The sequence below is a fragment of the Pecten maximus genome, chromosome 1, assembly GCF_902652985.1.
Source record: "Pecten maximus chromosome 1, xPecMax1.1, whole genome shotgun sequence".
NCBI lineage: Eukaryota > Metazoa > Mollusca > Bivalvia > Pectinida > Pectinidae > Pecten > Pecten maximus.
Window position 1 is genome coordinate 11,205,309 of NC_047015.1, and position 13,964 is coordinate 11,219,272.

General features: G+C 36.9%; 2 protein-coding genes across 2 annotated transcripts in view; one reads left to right on the forward strand and one right to left on the reverse strand.

The window, feature by feature from the left end:
- Positions 1 to 49: 49 nt before the first annotated feature.
- On the forward strand, positions 50 to 10,966 carry LOC117324780 (ADP-ribosylation factor-like protein 16). The gene is made up of 5 exons (XM_033880628.1): positions 50 to 242; positions 2,315 to 2,367; positions 2,666 to 2,785; positions 2,946 to 3,061; positions 3,934 to 10,966. Exons 1-5 carry the CDS (start codon positions 176 to 178, stop codon positions 4,106 to 4,108), a joined length of 531 nt encoding a protein of 176 aa, XP_033736519.1. The 5' UTR covers positions 50 to 175; the 3' UTR covers positions 4,109 to 10,966.
- A 1,472-nt stretch (positions 10,967 to 12,438) lies between these two features.
- The window catches only part of LOC117324727 (ubiquitin carboxyl-terminal hydrolase 43-like), a 39,893-nt gene continuing 38,367 nt past the window's right edge, over positions 12,439 to 13,964 (reverse strand). Inside the window, exon 12 of the mRNA XM_033880624.1 lies at positions 12,439 to 13,939. The gene's annotated coding sequence lies outside the window, so the exon portion shown is untranslated. The remainder of the gene's footprint in view (positions 13,940 to 13,964) is intronic.

Sequence of the window (13,964 nt, forward strand, 5' to 3'; positions counted from 1 at the left end):
GATACTGAATTATTTGATTATTATTTTTAACGTCCTAAGAGGCTGACGACGTGAAGAAAACATTCACGACATAGGAAAACAAAATGGAAACTGTTCATGATCATAGGAAACTATCTACAAGATGACAGACAACAACGTATAAATCTGATAAGTTTTTGACCGAACGGTTTCCAGAATGTGTCTCATTTTAGGACCACATGGTGCAGGGAAAACGCTACTACTGAGGAGACTCCATACTTACCGTATCCTTTTGTTTGAAGTCACCAGTTTTGACGTACGCGTATTTCTGTAGCAGACGTCATTGTTTCATAGTTAGTTACATGTCATATATGGAATGTGTGCTTCCTAGAGGCGAAAGCTCGAGAAGAGAAATCATACTATGTTTAACTCGACTATGATAGACTGGCAAATTAAATTGCACAAAGTGCTTCATATGATAACTGTCAAAGTAGAGATCTTGAGAAATAATTATATATATAAAGGTATGTAGCGAAATAGCCGGGGAACTATAATCAAAGTCCCGCAGCCCTCGGTAGGTGTCCTCGAGGTAGCGTCAGACACCCGCCACAAGACCCGAGTTTAGAAATGTAAGTAGTGTCTGTCGTCGAAAAACACAATTCAACACCGTCGTAAAGTTTCAGTCTATATATTCAGCAACATCAGCAGTGTAAAGAGCATATATAAATGGCAACACCGCTCTCGCTTTCATCAGCATACGTAGCAACATTCAACAAAGTAACACCTAGGCACTCCAACTCGGACTCTCCCTCGAACTTCAACTAACTCCCTGAACTCCACAAACTCCGACTCCGCTCTCGCTTTCACCCCTTTTATCCCAAAACCTACTGGAGCGCTACCGGTGCCCTGCCGGAGCCCTGCCGGAGCGGTGCACACCTGTACCGAGGCCTTCCGGTGACTTAAATGTGTAAAAAACAATGTACATAACACTTAAAAAAACAATTAGCCGCGAGTAAATGTTGACCATGTGTAATATAGATGGGGCATCGCTGGAGCTCCCAGACGGGTCCAGCCATTTGTAGTGGGTAATAGGGATGAGAGGCGATTAATACGTCTCTGACAGGGGCAATAAACATGAACGGGAGCCGGACAGACAATTACTGCCACGGGCGTGGTGAATTGATTACTTCACGGGATATCATCCCGTCGTGTCCCCCCCCCCCCCCCCCCCCCCCATCTTATTACCAACGGTCAACAGATTGACGGGCTATTAAAATTCCTAAAGCAAAGATGGTATAACAGAAAATAGAAACATACTACACTAATATAGAAAAATACTACAGGTAGTACTTACTACAGGTGTAGCTCTCGCTTTAACCTAAGGGTAGGGTGCTTGCCTAAGGAGCGAAAGGTCGCTAGTTCGAAGCCCAGCATGGGTAGGGTATTTTCAATGATCCTTCCTGTTACAGACGGAGCTAGATAAGGCATGTGTGAGTGGTGAAAACAAAACAATTTCCGAAAAGACAGAATCTGTATCTTTTACATCTTTAGAACCTAATTTTGGTTTGTAGAAGTCTAGAAAAATGACTGGAGAGGTGCTGCCTGATTATACTAGCATATACTATTGAGTGCAGATTTGAATGCCTTGACTGATATAGCACTGACTGGCTTATTCCAATTGACTCCAGTCTATGACGACTCGCAAATTATGAATCTGAGCAGATTTTGGCGCAAAATAGTGAAAAGGGATGAAGAATTAACATGTTCTTAATTCATGATCATTTAAGGACACTTACTATTTGTCTATATTTATGTGCCATAATTTACTTGTTCTTGAGCCTGAAGGTTGCATCCAGATGGATTAAAGACTGTAAAGAACAGCTGTATATTAAAATTTGTCATTTTCTTACAATTGTAAGAGGAGTGGGAAAATGCACGGCCAGACCAGAGTTCAAACCCAGGACAGCAGAACACTAGCCAGATGCTCTACCAATTGACGTAGTTAGCTACACAATAATGCAATAGGGTTATGGCAGTCACATGCACCACACTGAGGATGTCTGTGCTTTGTTGTGAATTTTTCTTGCAACATAGTTTGAGGTTCTAAGCTGGTCAAAAAAAAAATTTATTACAATATTTTACTTCCTCTTTATAATTATCCCATTGAGCTAGCTCGAGCTTGTCATACAACTAAGTTTAGTTGATCAGCCACACGATGAACTTGTATTAAAACTGTTTTTAATGACAGTATAAATTGGTTGATTTAATTACTGTTCAGCAGCATTTATTTATTCTAGAAAATGATCTCATATACTTATGTATAACTGATTTTGTTTTTCCTTGATATAACATTTAGTTAATATAAAAGATCAGGACCCCCCTGGAGTGTCTCCAACGACTATACCTACTGTAAGTTATGTTGTACAACTTGAGTAATGTGCATAGCTTTTTCCCCCTACTTCTGTGTACTTTATCATCATAATAAACATATTTCATTTTAAACTTGATTAGACCTTGAATTTATTTAAATTTCCAGTAAAGTGGAAACAGGGTAATGTGCAATTTTCTAGTTGACACCGATAAATGTACCCATGTTTATTCTTACTAATAAATAATTGTGCACTTGTTGATCTGAAACAAAATTTTTTCAAACATTATCAATGTCCATGTCATCAATCTTTATTTATACAATAATGTTTATCTGAAGGTGGGAACCATTCTGGTGAATGTGATGGTTACCAAGAAACACGAAGTGGTCATCAGGGAAATGGGCGGAGCTATGAGTCCAATATGGCCAAAATATACAAAAGGCTGTTCCACTCTAATGGTGAGTACCAACTGAAAACCAGTTGATGATGATTTGATACCATAATAATGTATACCAGCTAAAACTGGATTACTAAATGTGATGGCTGTTAAATCTCACTTTTGTGTGATAAATTTGACTTTCAGTTTATGGTGATATTGATATTGATTTTGACTTTCAGTTTATGGTGGACATGTCTAACCGATTACAAGTGGCCGCAGGATGTATCCTGCTTCTGACCACCCTCACGGACCGGTCACTTGTCACAGACAAGATTCTAATATTACTTAACAAGATGTAAGTAAGCTAAATGAAATTAATTACTTAAACGACTACATTTTCATGTGGTAGCTTTTCCAGTGGCGAGTGTATCATGCTCTAGCTTGTGGAGTTGGGGGGTGTAATACTGGAATCGGGTTGTCTGTCCATCCGTCTGTCTGTCTGTAGACACATCTTGTCAACTCCTCCTAAACCAGTGGGCCGATTCCAATGACACTTCACACAAATAGAGAGAACCATGTGTAGATGTGCATGCAGCTGTTAAAATTCCAAAATTCTAAAAAGGGATGAGGGAGGAAGTTTTTATTGATGAAACAGATGAGGACATTTTTTTCATATTTCAAACCAATCATTGTACATTTTCATAAATAAAAACTACCTCGAAATGTGGGAACCAATTCATCTTTGTTTCACATTAATGAACATTATTCAACCAGAAAAATGTACGAGATGAGGCACTTTTTTTTTTATACTTCAAAGCAGAAGGGACTTTTTTTTAATTTCAAAGCAGATGAGAACCAAGTTATTGTTTTGTTTGTTTTTTTTTGGGGGGGGGGGGGGGGGCTAAAAGCTTGATGATTTACTATAAACATATATCCCTAGCGCTACACACTTGAGTACTCATGATACTGATGAAAAATGTTGTCATGAAAATTTGGAGGTTAATACCTAGTGAAATGAGTCACATTTTATCATTTTATTTTCAATTTTATGTTTTGAGTCACATGTTTTAGCTTATCTATTTGAAGAATATTTTAAAAAGAATCACTCAACAAATCATAATATCAGAAGAGCACTTCAGACTCAAGTTTTCAAGCAAGTTTTTTCAGTCTTGTTCCAGCATGACTTAAAGTCTTCTAGTGAGATTTGTTTGATTTATCCTGCTTCAGTGACCTGCCAACCTGTATGAGTAGATTTGAGTTTGATTCACTGTTCCGTTTGGATGATGTGCTACAACACACAAAACTAAAGGTGAGCGTGTTGGAGGTGAGTGCCTACACAGGACAGGGACTGGGCGAGGTGCTGGACTGGCTGTCACACAACACGACAGGAGATGCCAGCTGATGTTGCTTTATCTTAGGTTCTTACCGTAACTATTGTGTATTGAAATATGTTATAATGTAATGGATGGTTTGTACAAAATTAATGAAACAATTTCATGATGTTTCAGTTGCTTTTTCACCCCCGAGATCATCCAAAGATTCTGTTATTTAATTTACATCTAAAATTGTCTTTTGTTAATTGGTTTATTATGAATTAAGATTTATTAGACCGCCATCACTAGATGTTCAACTCATGATTCGTCTATGTTTTTTAGGCCAATTTCCATAAAGCTCATATGTAGGTTCCATTTGGTCTTTTGTTGTGCATGTTAAAAATCACCACTCACCACCTATTATTTTAAAAGATAAGTTTGAAAGCAATTAATGAATATTTCCAATATCATTGGTGGTTTCCCTGTAACTTACATATTCAATAGTTACATGTACATTAATTTTTGTAAATACACTATAAATGTCAAGTGGCAAATATGAGGAAAATAGGAAAGATCTATCTTATCAAGAGCCTATAAAGAACTTTCAATGGTGGGATCTCTTATTGGTAGAGTTGGGGAGTAGTATTATTAACTAAGGTTTTCAATACTGGGTTTAATTTAAATACATGTAAGCTAGAAAAGGGTGTCAACTTTGACTCAAACTTTGTGACTTTAATAGTAATATTTGCTTTGAAAAGGTAGCATATAGAATATTGTATACATATAACATGTTATACCCGAAGTGTAACAAGGGCCCGATGGAGGGCCACAACATACGCCCGCCGCAATATTTGACACTTGGAAGGGGGTAGTTTCACAGGTTGTAATGCTTTAAAATGAAGCATCATTGTTGGAAAGTTGGAAGGAGATATTGATACACATAATGGTGTGTAGTCGAAACCGAAGGGCAACTTTAAATATATACGTTGCAAATATGGGAAACCTTGGTTTAGACACAACAACACAAAAATTAGTTCACATGTTTATATACTGAATATATACATTAAAAGAACCTCTTTGCAAAGAATCAGCCTCCTAATACCATCATTAAGTGAATGGTGAGCAATTACAAAATCATCAAAGGGGAATAACTCTGCAAATATGGGGGTAAGGGGCATGGTTTTGGTATGCGACACCCCGGCTCATCAAGATGTATATTTGTGTCAAGTATGGAGAGCCTGGGTCTAGTAGTATTGGAGTTATGGTCCGGACACCATATGTGCCCACCAGCCCACCCACCCGAACGCCCGCCCGCCAACATGATAACATAATACGTCCCGTCTTTCGTCGGGCGTATAAAAAGGGAAGTCGGACCCCATTACTGAGCTAAGGCTGTTAAGGTACACAGACGTAAGATATCTATACTTGATGATAGATTTGTTTTCTTTATAGTGAATATCATCTTGGTTTGAAAAGAAGTTTTATGGTGATAAATATTATATTAGTAGTATAAGATTAAGTATTAATTAGTAGGATATAGGTGTAATATACATAAATCCAGATAATTGATTTGTATGAAAAGAATCTTTTGTTCTCAGGATGTCAAACTTTATTGTATTGTTAGATTATTTATGAGATGAGTTTAAAGCAGTGCAGTGTATTATTAAACTGCTTTGATCACATGCAATTCCATTGTGTTCATTCTACTAATAAATCATGTATAATTTATATTTATGCCTGCCCACTGAATGCACCAGGTAACCACATTGATCTCTCAAGATTTCAATGTCCTTACTCAGTTATTTATCAATATTTTAGCTTGCCTATCCAAAGGTGATGGTGCAGCATCATTGTCAATCTCTATGTTTGGCTTCAATTTTTTAATTTAAGTGTTAACCTGAACAGCCTGAACAACCAAGAGGCACAAGCTCATTTTTCCAGTAGCTGACTGGGATTAAGGACTATCAAATAATTGAAATCTACCAACATGATCATGTGGTTCAAGTGACTTAAAAGCATTTAACACAAATTTTCGCTGCAATCTTATCTTAGCTTTTATTGCATTTGAGGCATTCTGCTAAATTATGATTGCACGAATGGTTGTTTTTCTACATTGCTTTCTAAAGATAAACATTGCTTGTGTGCTAATTGGGAACTGGGGGAAGGGGCTATAGTTTTGTTTGTTTCTATCTGTTCATCTGTCCTTCGGCTCATGATCTTGTCCAGGTTCACTCATGTGAGGCAATCTAATGTGTTGTGTCAAAATTAGGTCACACTTACCTACATTTTGACCTTTGACCTATATCAAAGAAAACTTTGCCTGAGCTGTATTACATATTCACACTGATGTACTTTAAACAACATCAAAGAAAATGTAACAAGCTTGATTATTACAAATTGATCATCTATGCATTCTTGGTATATAATTTCACATCAAGTGGGTGACCAATTGGTTGAATTGTTTTGTTAAACATTCCATTAATCTATTTTAATTTGGCTGTGCGCTAAAATATGAATGCATCAAAATGAGTATGTTAAGTAAGTCATGTCAGTGATTTATAAGGTGTAGAATTATAATTAGTTTATATATTAAGGATGATCCTCACACCATACCGATGATTTATAAGGTGTACAATAGTAAGTCTATATATCCAGGATGATCCCCACACCATACCGATGATTTATAAGGTGTACAATAGTAAGTCTATATATCCAGGATGATCCCCACACCATACCTATGATTTATAAGGTGTACAATAGTAAGTCTATATATCCAGGATGATCCCCACACCATACCTATGATTTATAAGGTGTACAATAGTAAGTCTATATGTTCAGGATGATCCCCACACCATACCGATGATTTATAAGGTTTACAATAGTAAGTCTTTATATCCAGGACGATCCCCACACCATACCAATGATTTTTTGTAAAAATGCAAAGCAGACAAATTAGAGGGAGATCTCATAATATCACTGTTTCATTATGTTAGCATAAAAAGACATACCAGAATGTGAGGGTATTAAAGCCAGCAAATTAGAGGGTGATCCCCTCATCATATCACTGTATCGGAGGGTAAGGATATGACAGTGTAAAACAGACATAGGAGGATGACTGACATTGTATGGCTCTTTTCTTGTGATGATGTAAATAAATTAAATGACAAGATGACTACAGTCTTCAATGGAATTCACCATAACCCATTTTGAAGTTGAGAGAAATGAGCGATGAAGGCTGATTGGGTGTAGAGTACTTTTCCTTTGCTGATTAATGTTGTCACATGATATCTGTTGTCACATGATATCTGTTGTGCCAATGTATGTTAGGTTAATGAGTATGCTGTTGTATTACATGATTGATAGCTGTATGCAGTTGTGTAATTGTTATGTTTTGTTTGCTGTTCATCATAAAAAAATAATTATAATTTGTATACATGAAGCCAAAAGGATAAGTTTTGTCATGTTGCTTCATACCCTTGGTGACTTTGTCTTTAAGTCATAATGTAGAAAAGGTGAAGATATCTACCATTAAGATAACATCACATTGTGTACATTTATATTGACTCTAATTACAATACTGTATAGTTTAGAATGCTCTATTAGTTGGTACTGCAATTTGATAGTGTAGGTAATCTTTACATCTCAAAGCTATGATTATCATGTCCTAATGGTCGCGCTATGAATTCCATTTAAAGTCTTTTAAAAAAAAAGCATATTTAATTATTTTTAGTTGGTTCTTCTTTGGGTTAAAAACTCCATCAATATTGATGGTTATATCCTATTGATATTAATATAGTGGCATTGCCATCCAAGCATATACATATAAAGTATATAAGAAGGCTGAGAATTATGAAAAAAAAGAAGTGTCCTGCTTTTAGACTAGGAAGTTTTGCCTCATCCCTTTGGAATTTAGTCCAGGGTTATATAATGGAATTTGTTTTATCTTTATTTATTGTTTATGCCCGTATACGACTTAGTTGGGGGTATGCAGCTGTTCTAGCCTGATTCTATCTGGCCAGCCAGCTGTTGCAGCAATAAAAGTTCCTATTTAGGTCTATTTAGCAAGTTTTTTAGGCCTAAATTAAATGCTAAACAATGCTAATTTCTAGCATTTATATCACTTTGAGGTCTTTGGGACTTGTAATGTACCAATGTAGGTAAAAACTGTTGAGATCACTGAACTAACAGCTTCCAAGGTAAGGGATCCATGCCCATCAGGCATCTTGGTTTAGATCAAATTCAAGTTACCAGAAAAACCCTTGATACCTTGGTTCATACTTGTGATATCTTGGTTAACGTCTGCGATACCTGGGTTCATGCCTATGATGCATTGGTTCATGCCTGTGATACATTGGTTCATGCCCGTCATACCTGGGTTCACATTTGTGAGACCTCGGTTCATGCTTGAGATGCCTTGGTTCACATCTGATTGTTGGGTTCACGTCTGTGAAACCTGAGTTCTAAAATTGTGATAACTCATGGTTTATGTCTGCAATACCTTGGTTCACATCTGTGATACCTGGGTTCATACCTGTGATACCTGGGTTCATGCCGGTGATACCTGGGTTCATGTTGGTGATACCTTGGGTCACATCTGATACTTTGGTCCATGCCAGTGATACCTGTTTTTCTACAAGGTACATTTTACATAAAATTTGATGTGTTCAAGAAGGTTTCCTGTTATATCTGGTTTGGTCATTCTGGTCATGCCAGTTAGACATCTCTTGTTTCCATAGACACCATGAATACCATGAATGTTGGTACACAATTGATATTAGATGTTATACAGTATACTGCGTAGATGTAGGATAAAGGCCAGTCGAATATTTCCTAATGAACTCACATTTTTCAATGTATAATTTGCCTACACATTCTTAGTAAATATGTATATTATGTCCAAAATGGGAAGGGGATACTGTAGTGTTCTTCTGTCAATCTACCCCACTTTACAGCATATCTTGACATCTGTTAGGTTGATTCAGTGTTCAGGATTGTCTTCACACTTCCTTACCTGTACGTGTCTTCACACTTCCTTACCTGTACGTGTCTTCACACTTCCTTACCTGTACGTGTCTTCACACTTCCTTACCTGTACGTGTCTTCACACTTCTTACCTGTACGTGTCTTCACACTTCTTACCTGTACGTGTCTTCACACTTCCTTACCTGTACGTGTCTTCACACTTCCTTACCTGTAAGTGTCTTCACATTTCCTTATCTTTACATGTCTTCACACTTCCTTACCTGTACGTGTCTTCACACTTCCTTACCTGTACGTGTCTTCACACTTCTTACCTGTACGTGTCTTCACACTTCCTTACCTGTACGTGTCTTCACACTTCCTTACCTGTACGTGTCTTCACACTTCCTTACCTGTACGTGTCTTCACACTTCCTTACCTGTACGTGTCTTCACACTTTCTTCCCTCTACGTCTCTACCACAGCTTAATTGCTACATTGACACACATATACACTAATCTGGAGGAATAGTATCATTTAGCATTGTCACGTTACATATAAATACATGTCTAGTTCTGTTTTTCCTAGATGTTAATCATTTCATGTGCTTACATGTGTGTGTGTGTGTGTCGGCATGTGAGTACAAAGATTACATATCAAACTTGTGATGTACAAATCATTTTGATCAGTGATTATTTTTTTAATGAAAAGATTATCACACTTCATGCTTTAATTTTTATATTGAAATTGTGCATAATATTTACTTTTATAAAAAGTCTAGTTTTGTACTTTGGATGTAGTACCAATATGTTGTCATTAACACATTGTAACACAGCATGTTACTATGTATTTATCAGCTGCCATGAATATTTAACAGGAATATTTTTTTGAACTGATTGGACTATGATAGTTTAACTAGAATCTATAATTTCATTTAGGTGTCTCAGAAGGTGAGGCCGCGGTGGCCGAGTGGTTAAGGTGTACCTGACACTTTAACACTAGCCCTCCACCTCTGGGTTGCGAGTTCGAAACCTACGTTGGGCAGTTGCCAGGTACTGACTGTAGGCCGGTGGTTTTTCTCCGGGTACTCCAGCTTTCCTCCACCTCAAAACCTGGCACGTCCTTAAATGACCCTGGCTGTTAATAGGACGTTAAACAAAACAAACCAAAGTCTCAGAAGGTGTTTCTATTTTTAGACATTATCAGAGACCTGCTTCAATTCAGAATAAGAAAAAAGATCATAGAATGTACGTGGTTTCCTGAATAAAATAATTCTCCTTTCTTCTGAAGAGGATTGGAATACACCTTGATTATAACACTGCATTCTGCTCAGTCATCCAAACTTACATCGAACAGTAATTTGGAAGAAACCAGTTTCTATCTGAGACCTTCATAGATTTTGTCAAAATTGAGTTAGATCCTTGATAGATGGAAAACCCATTAACCAGTATCTGCCAGATAGCTCAAACATTAAAACAATGTCACTGATAGTTGGCAGATAATTTTATCACATTCCATGTCTATTGCAGTTACATCAAAAAAAAAAAAGAGCTGACATTCTTTGAATTGTTTAATTAAGGCCTTGAAATGGCCTTTTGACGAGATCTGTATGCCCCCAATATCCGATTCAAATCTATTACAGCTTCCTGGAAATTCTTGGTCTATAGATATTGTGTACTTTGCCAAACACTTGCCAAAAGAGTTGTAAAATATGGATATGTTTGTGTGTAAAACTGTAGTAGATGGTGTCATTCATTTAGTTAGCCCAAGTTTTCTCTGGCCCTGTCACCATGTCATGGTGAAAGGGCCAGAGGAAACTCGGGCTATCATTTAGTAAACTTGCTGCCATTAACATTTATTGGTAAAATGTGTTCAGGTTGTGAACATTGAATTGTGATCATGCTGCTCTTTTTGAATGTGTTAAGTATTGGTTGGAACCGAGTTAATTCTGTGATATTCTTGATTAAATTATGTCAATCACCAAGACAATTGTTGTTTGTTATCCTTCATCTGGTATACACACATTTCTCTTACCCTGGAAAGGGATATCCACAATTTCAATGGTGTGAGCTTTTCTTATTTCATCCTAGGGTTGAGAGAAGCTATACACATGCTCTGAGCACATTCTCAACAATTGTAGGAGGTCACGTTGACAAACACATATTGATATAATGGCAATATTAGATGCATATGAAGGCAAACACCAGAGTAAGAGAAAAATAATCATCCCACCCCTTGGACATGAGAGAGGGAGTCAATCTCAACCCTCAGGGTAAGATCCTTAAGCTGCCAAGCACTCGGCAAGCCTCATGTTTGGCAAATTAGGAATCTGGTGTAATATACATAGTGAACATAGTCACATAGACAGTATTTCAAAAGTGACCTTGAAAATAGGCCAAAGTCATTTGTTACCTCCTAGCAAAATATCAGGCTTCTGGAACTTAGGAAGAGGACTTTTAACGTATCTGACCCTGAAAGTAGGTCAATTAAATAAACAAGAATTCCATGGAAGTGGATGTGTCACCTGCCCAGCATGTTTGGTGATTACAAAAATAAATAGATATATTTTTCACTTCAAGAAATAATGTTAAAAGACCAGCATATGCTTGAAATTCAGCAATACAGAGCAGGATCTTTTGGGAAATGAGCACCCCAAGACGTTTGAGCTTAAAGGAACTTGAGTCACCACAAGGAAACATTTTCTATTTTTATCAACAGTCACCTTGACCTTCAGACGTGAAAAGCAATCAAGCAAGTGCTTTCCGTAAGGAAGGTCTGCTTGAAGTTTGGGTTTGATCAGCCCAAGGAAACTTAAGTTATCACTAGTAAACAAATTTACTATTTTTAGTAACAGTGACCTTGACCTTTGGACCTTAAAAGCAATCCCAAGTGAGCACTTTTAGTAAGGAAGATCTGCATGAAGTTTGAGTTTGATCGATGCAAGGAAACTTTAGTTATCTCATGAAAACCGATTTTCTATTTTCAGTAACAATGACATTGACAATGATTTGTTTGTTTACTGGTTTACCCCATGAACAGCAAAGGTCATTGTGAGGCCAGGTCTCTTGTAGTAGTTTGTGACAACCTCACTGAAAAACATGAAAGAGGCCTGTTGCATGCAATCCAGAGCAATTACGGTTAAGTGTCTTAACACAACACACAATGGTCCAATTCTCAAATTCCCCAGAAACACCAACTGCCAAGAATAGGAATCATTGAACAATGTACCTTGGATCTTCACTTGAGGTTAAGTGGCAGGTGCCCTAACTGACTGAACTAGTGTGGTCCCACCAAATGTGAGCATTGTCTTAAAAAAAAAAAAAAAAAGTTGACAAACAAATAGATGGACAGACAGCACTAAACAATGTATTGCCACACTGACATGGGGTAGACATATTAAATTACCATAAGGTATAATGTGGGACTATTCAGTTATAAGCCAAAAACAAAAACAGAAAATATGAATCATAATTAAACTTTTAATTCTTGCTATGTAGATTATCAAGGTAAATTGGTGATACATACAGGTATGTAGATGATCCAATTATGTGTAATTACATACAAGGTAAATTGGTGATACAGACAGGTATGTAGATGATCCAATTATGTGTAATTACATACAAGGTAAATTGGTGATACATACAGGTATGTAGATGATCCAATTATCTGTAATTACATACAAGGTAAATTGGTGATACATACAGGTATGTAGATGATCCAATTATCTGTAATTACATACAAGGTAAATTGGTGATACATACAGGTATGTAGATGATCCAATTATGTGTAATTACATAAAAGTATGTAAATATTACATCATCAAAAGTTACAAAAAAAAAACTCTCTCAGAACAACATGGCATGAATATTAATGTGAACTGTACAACAGTACATGGATCCAAGTCAACACGACCATACACTGAATGTGTGCCTACAGTACTACTCTTTAGTGCTGACATACAACACAAATTGTACTGTAACACCAGTATCTACAGTTCAGAGGTTCCTGTACAATTGCTGTACCTAGTACTAGAATCTGAGTCATACCTGTCAGTAATCTATGTATACTTATCATTCTGGAGAGGGTTGCAGAACAATCTAACATGTGCTGGCATGTATTGTTTGAAAACCTCATCAGATGTATAGGAATACAGCTATGAACAGAATGCAGTGATACTTACATTTCGTAATGACAATAAATTGATAAGTACTCGAACTTTGTATTTGTCTGTGAATTTGAGGTAGATTTTCAATAAACAGCCAGCATACAGCATCAGCCAGCTATCTCCAACATTATCATCACAAAACCATACCAGAGATATGATCTCCAATTAGTCTCAGCTGACTGATTATACACTGACAATGTCGACCTAACTTTGATATTACTATTTTTACAATTATAATGCATAGATAAATGTATGCTGGTGGCGATATGTCTTCTGTAACAGTTATATGTTTAAATTTGATGTGAAATATTTTCATGAAAAAGTGTGTCTTCTACAGCTAGGAGATTTTTTTTTTGTGTTCTGGGAGAAGATAATGTTTGAATGTTAGAAAAATTAAATTTATCTATGCAAAGCACTTGATAGCAAAAATGGAGGAGATAGTTAAAAAAAAAACTGTAAGACAGGACAGGTGATCCTATAGTTTCTTTTTAAAATCCATAATTACATGATGAAAGGGACCGAATGGATAAAACATCACTGTCCTGCCAACTGCCTGCAATATGAGTGCTATTGGACCATTGCACTCTTTGCTTGACTGGTTCTTTCAGTACACAATGACATCATACCTTGGTTCAGATCGGTACACAGTGACACCATACATCGGTTCAGACCGGTACACAGTGACACCATACATGTACCTTGGTTTAGACCGATACACAGTGACATCATACCTTGGTTCAGACCGGTACACAATGACACCATACCTTGGTTCAGACCGGTACACAGTGACACCATACCTTGGTTCAAACTGGTACAGTGACA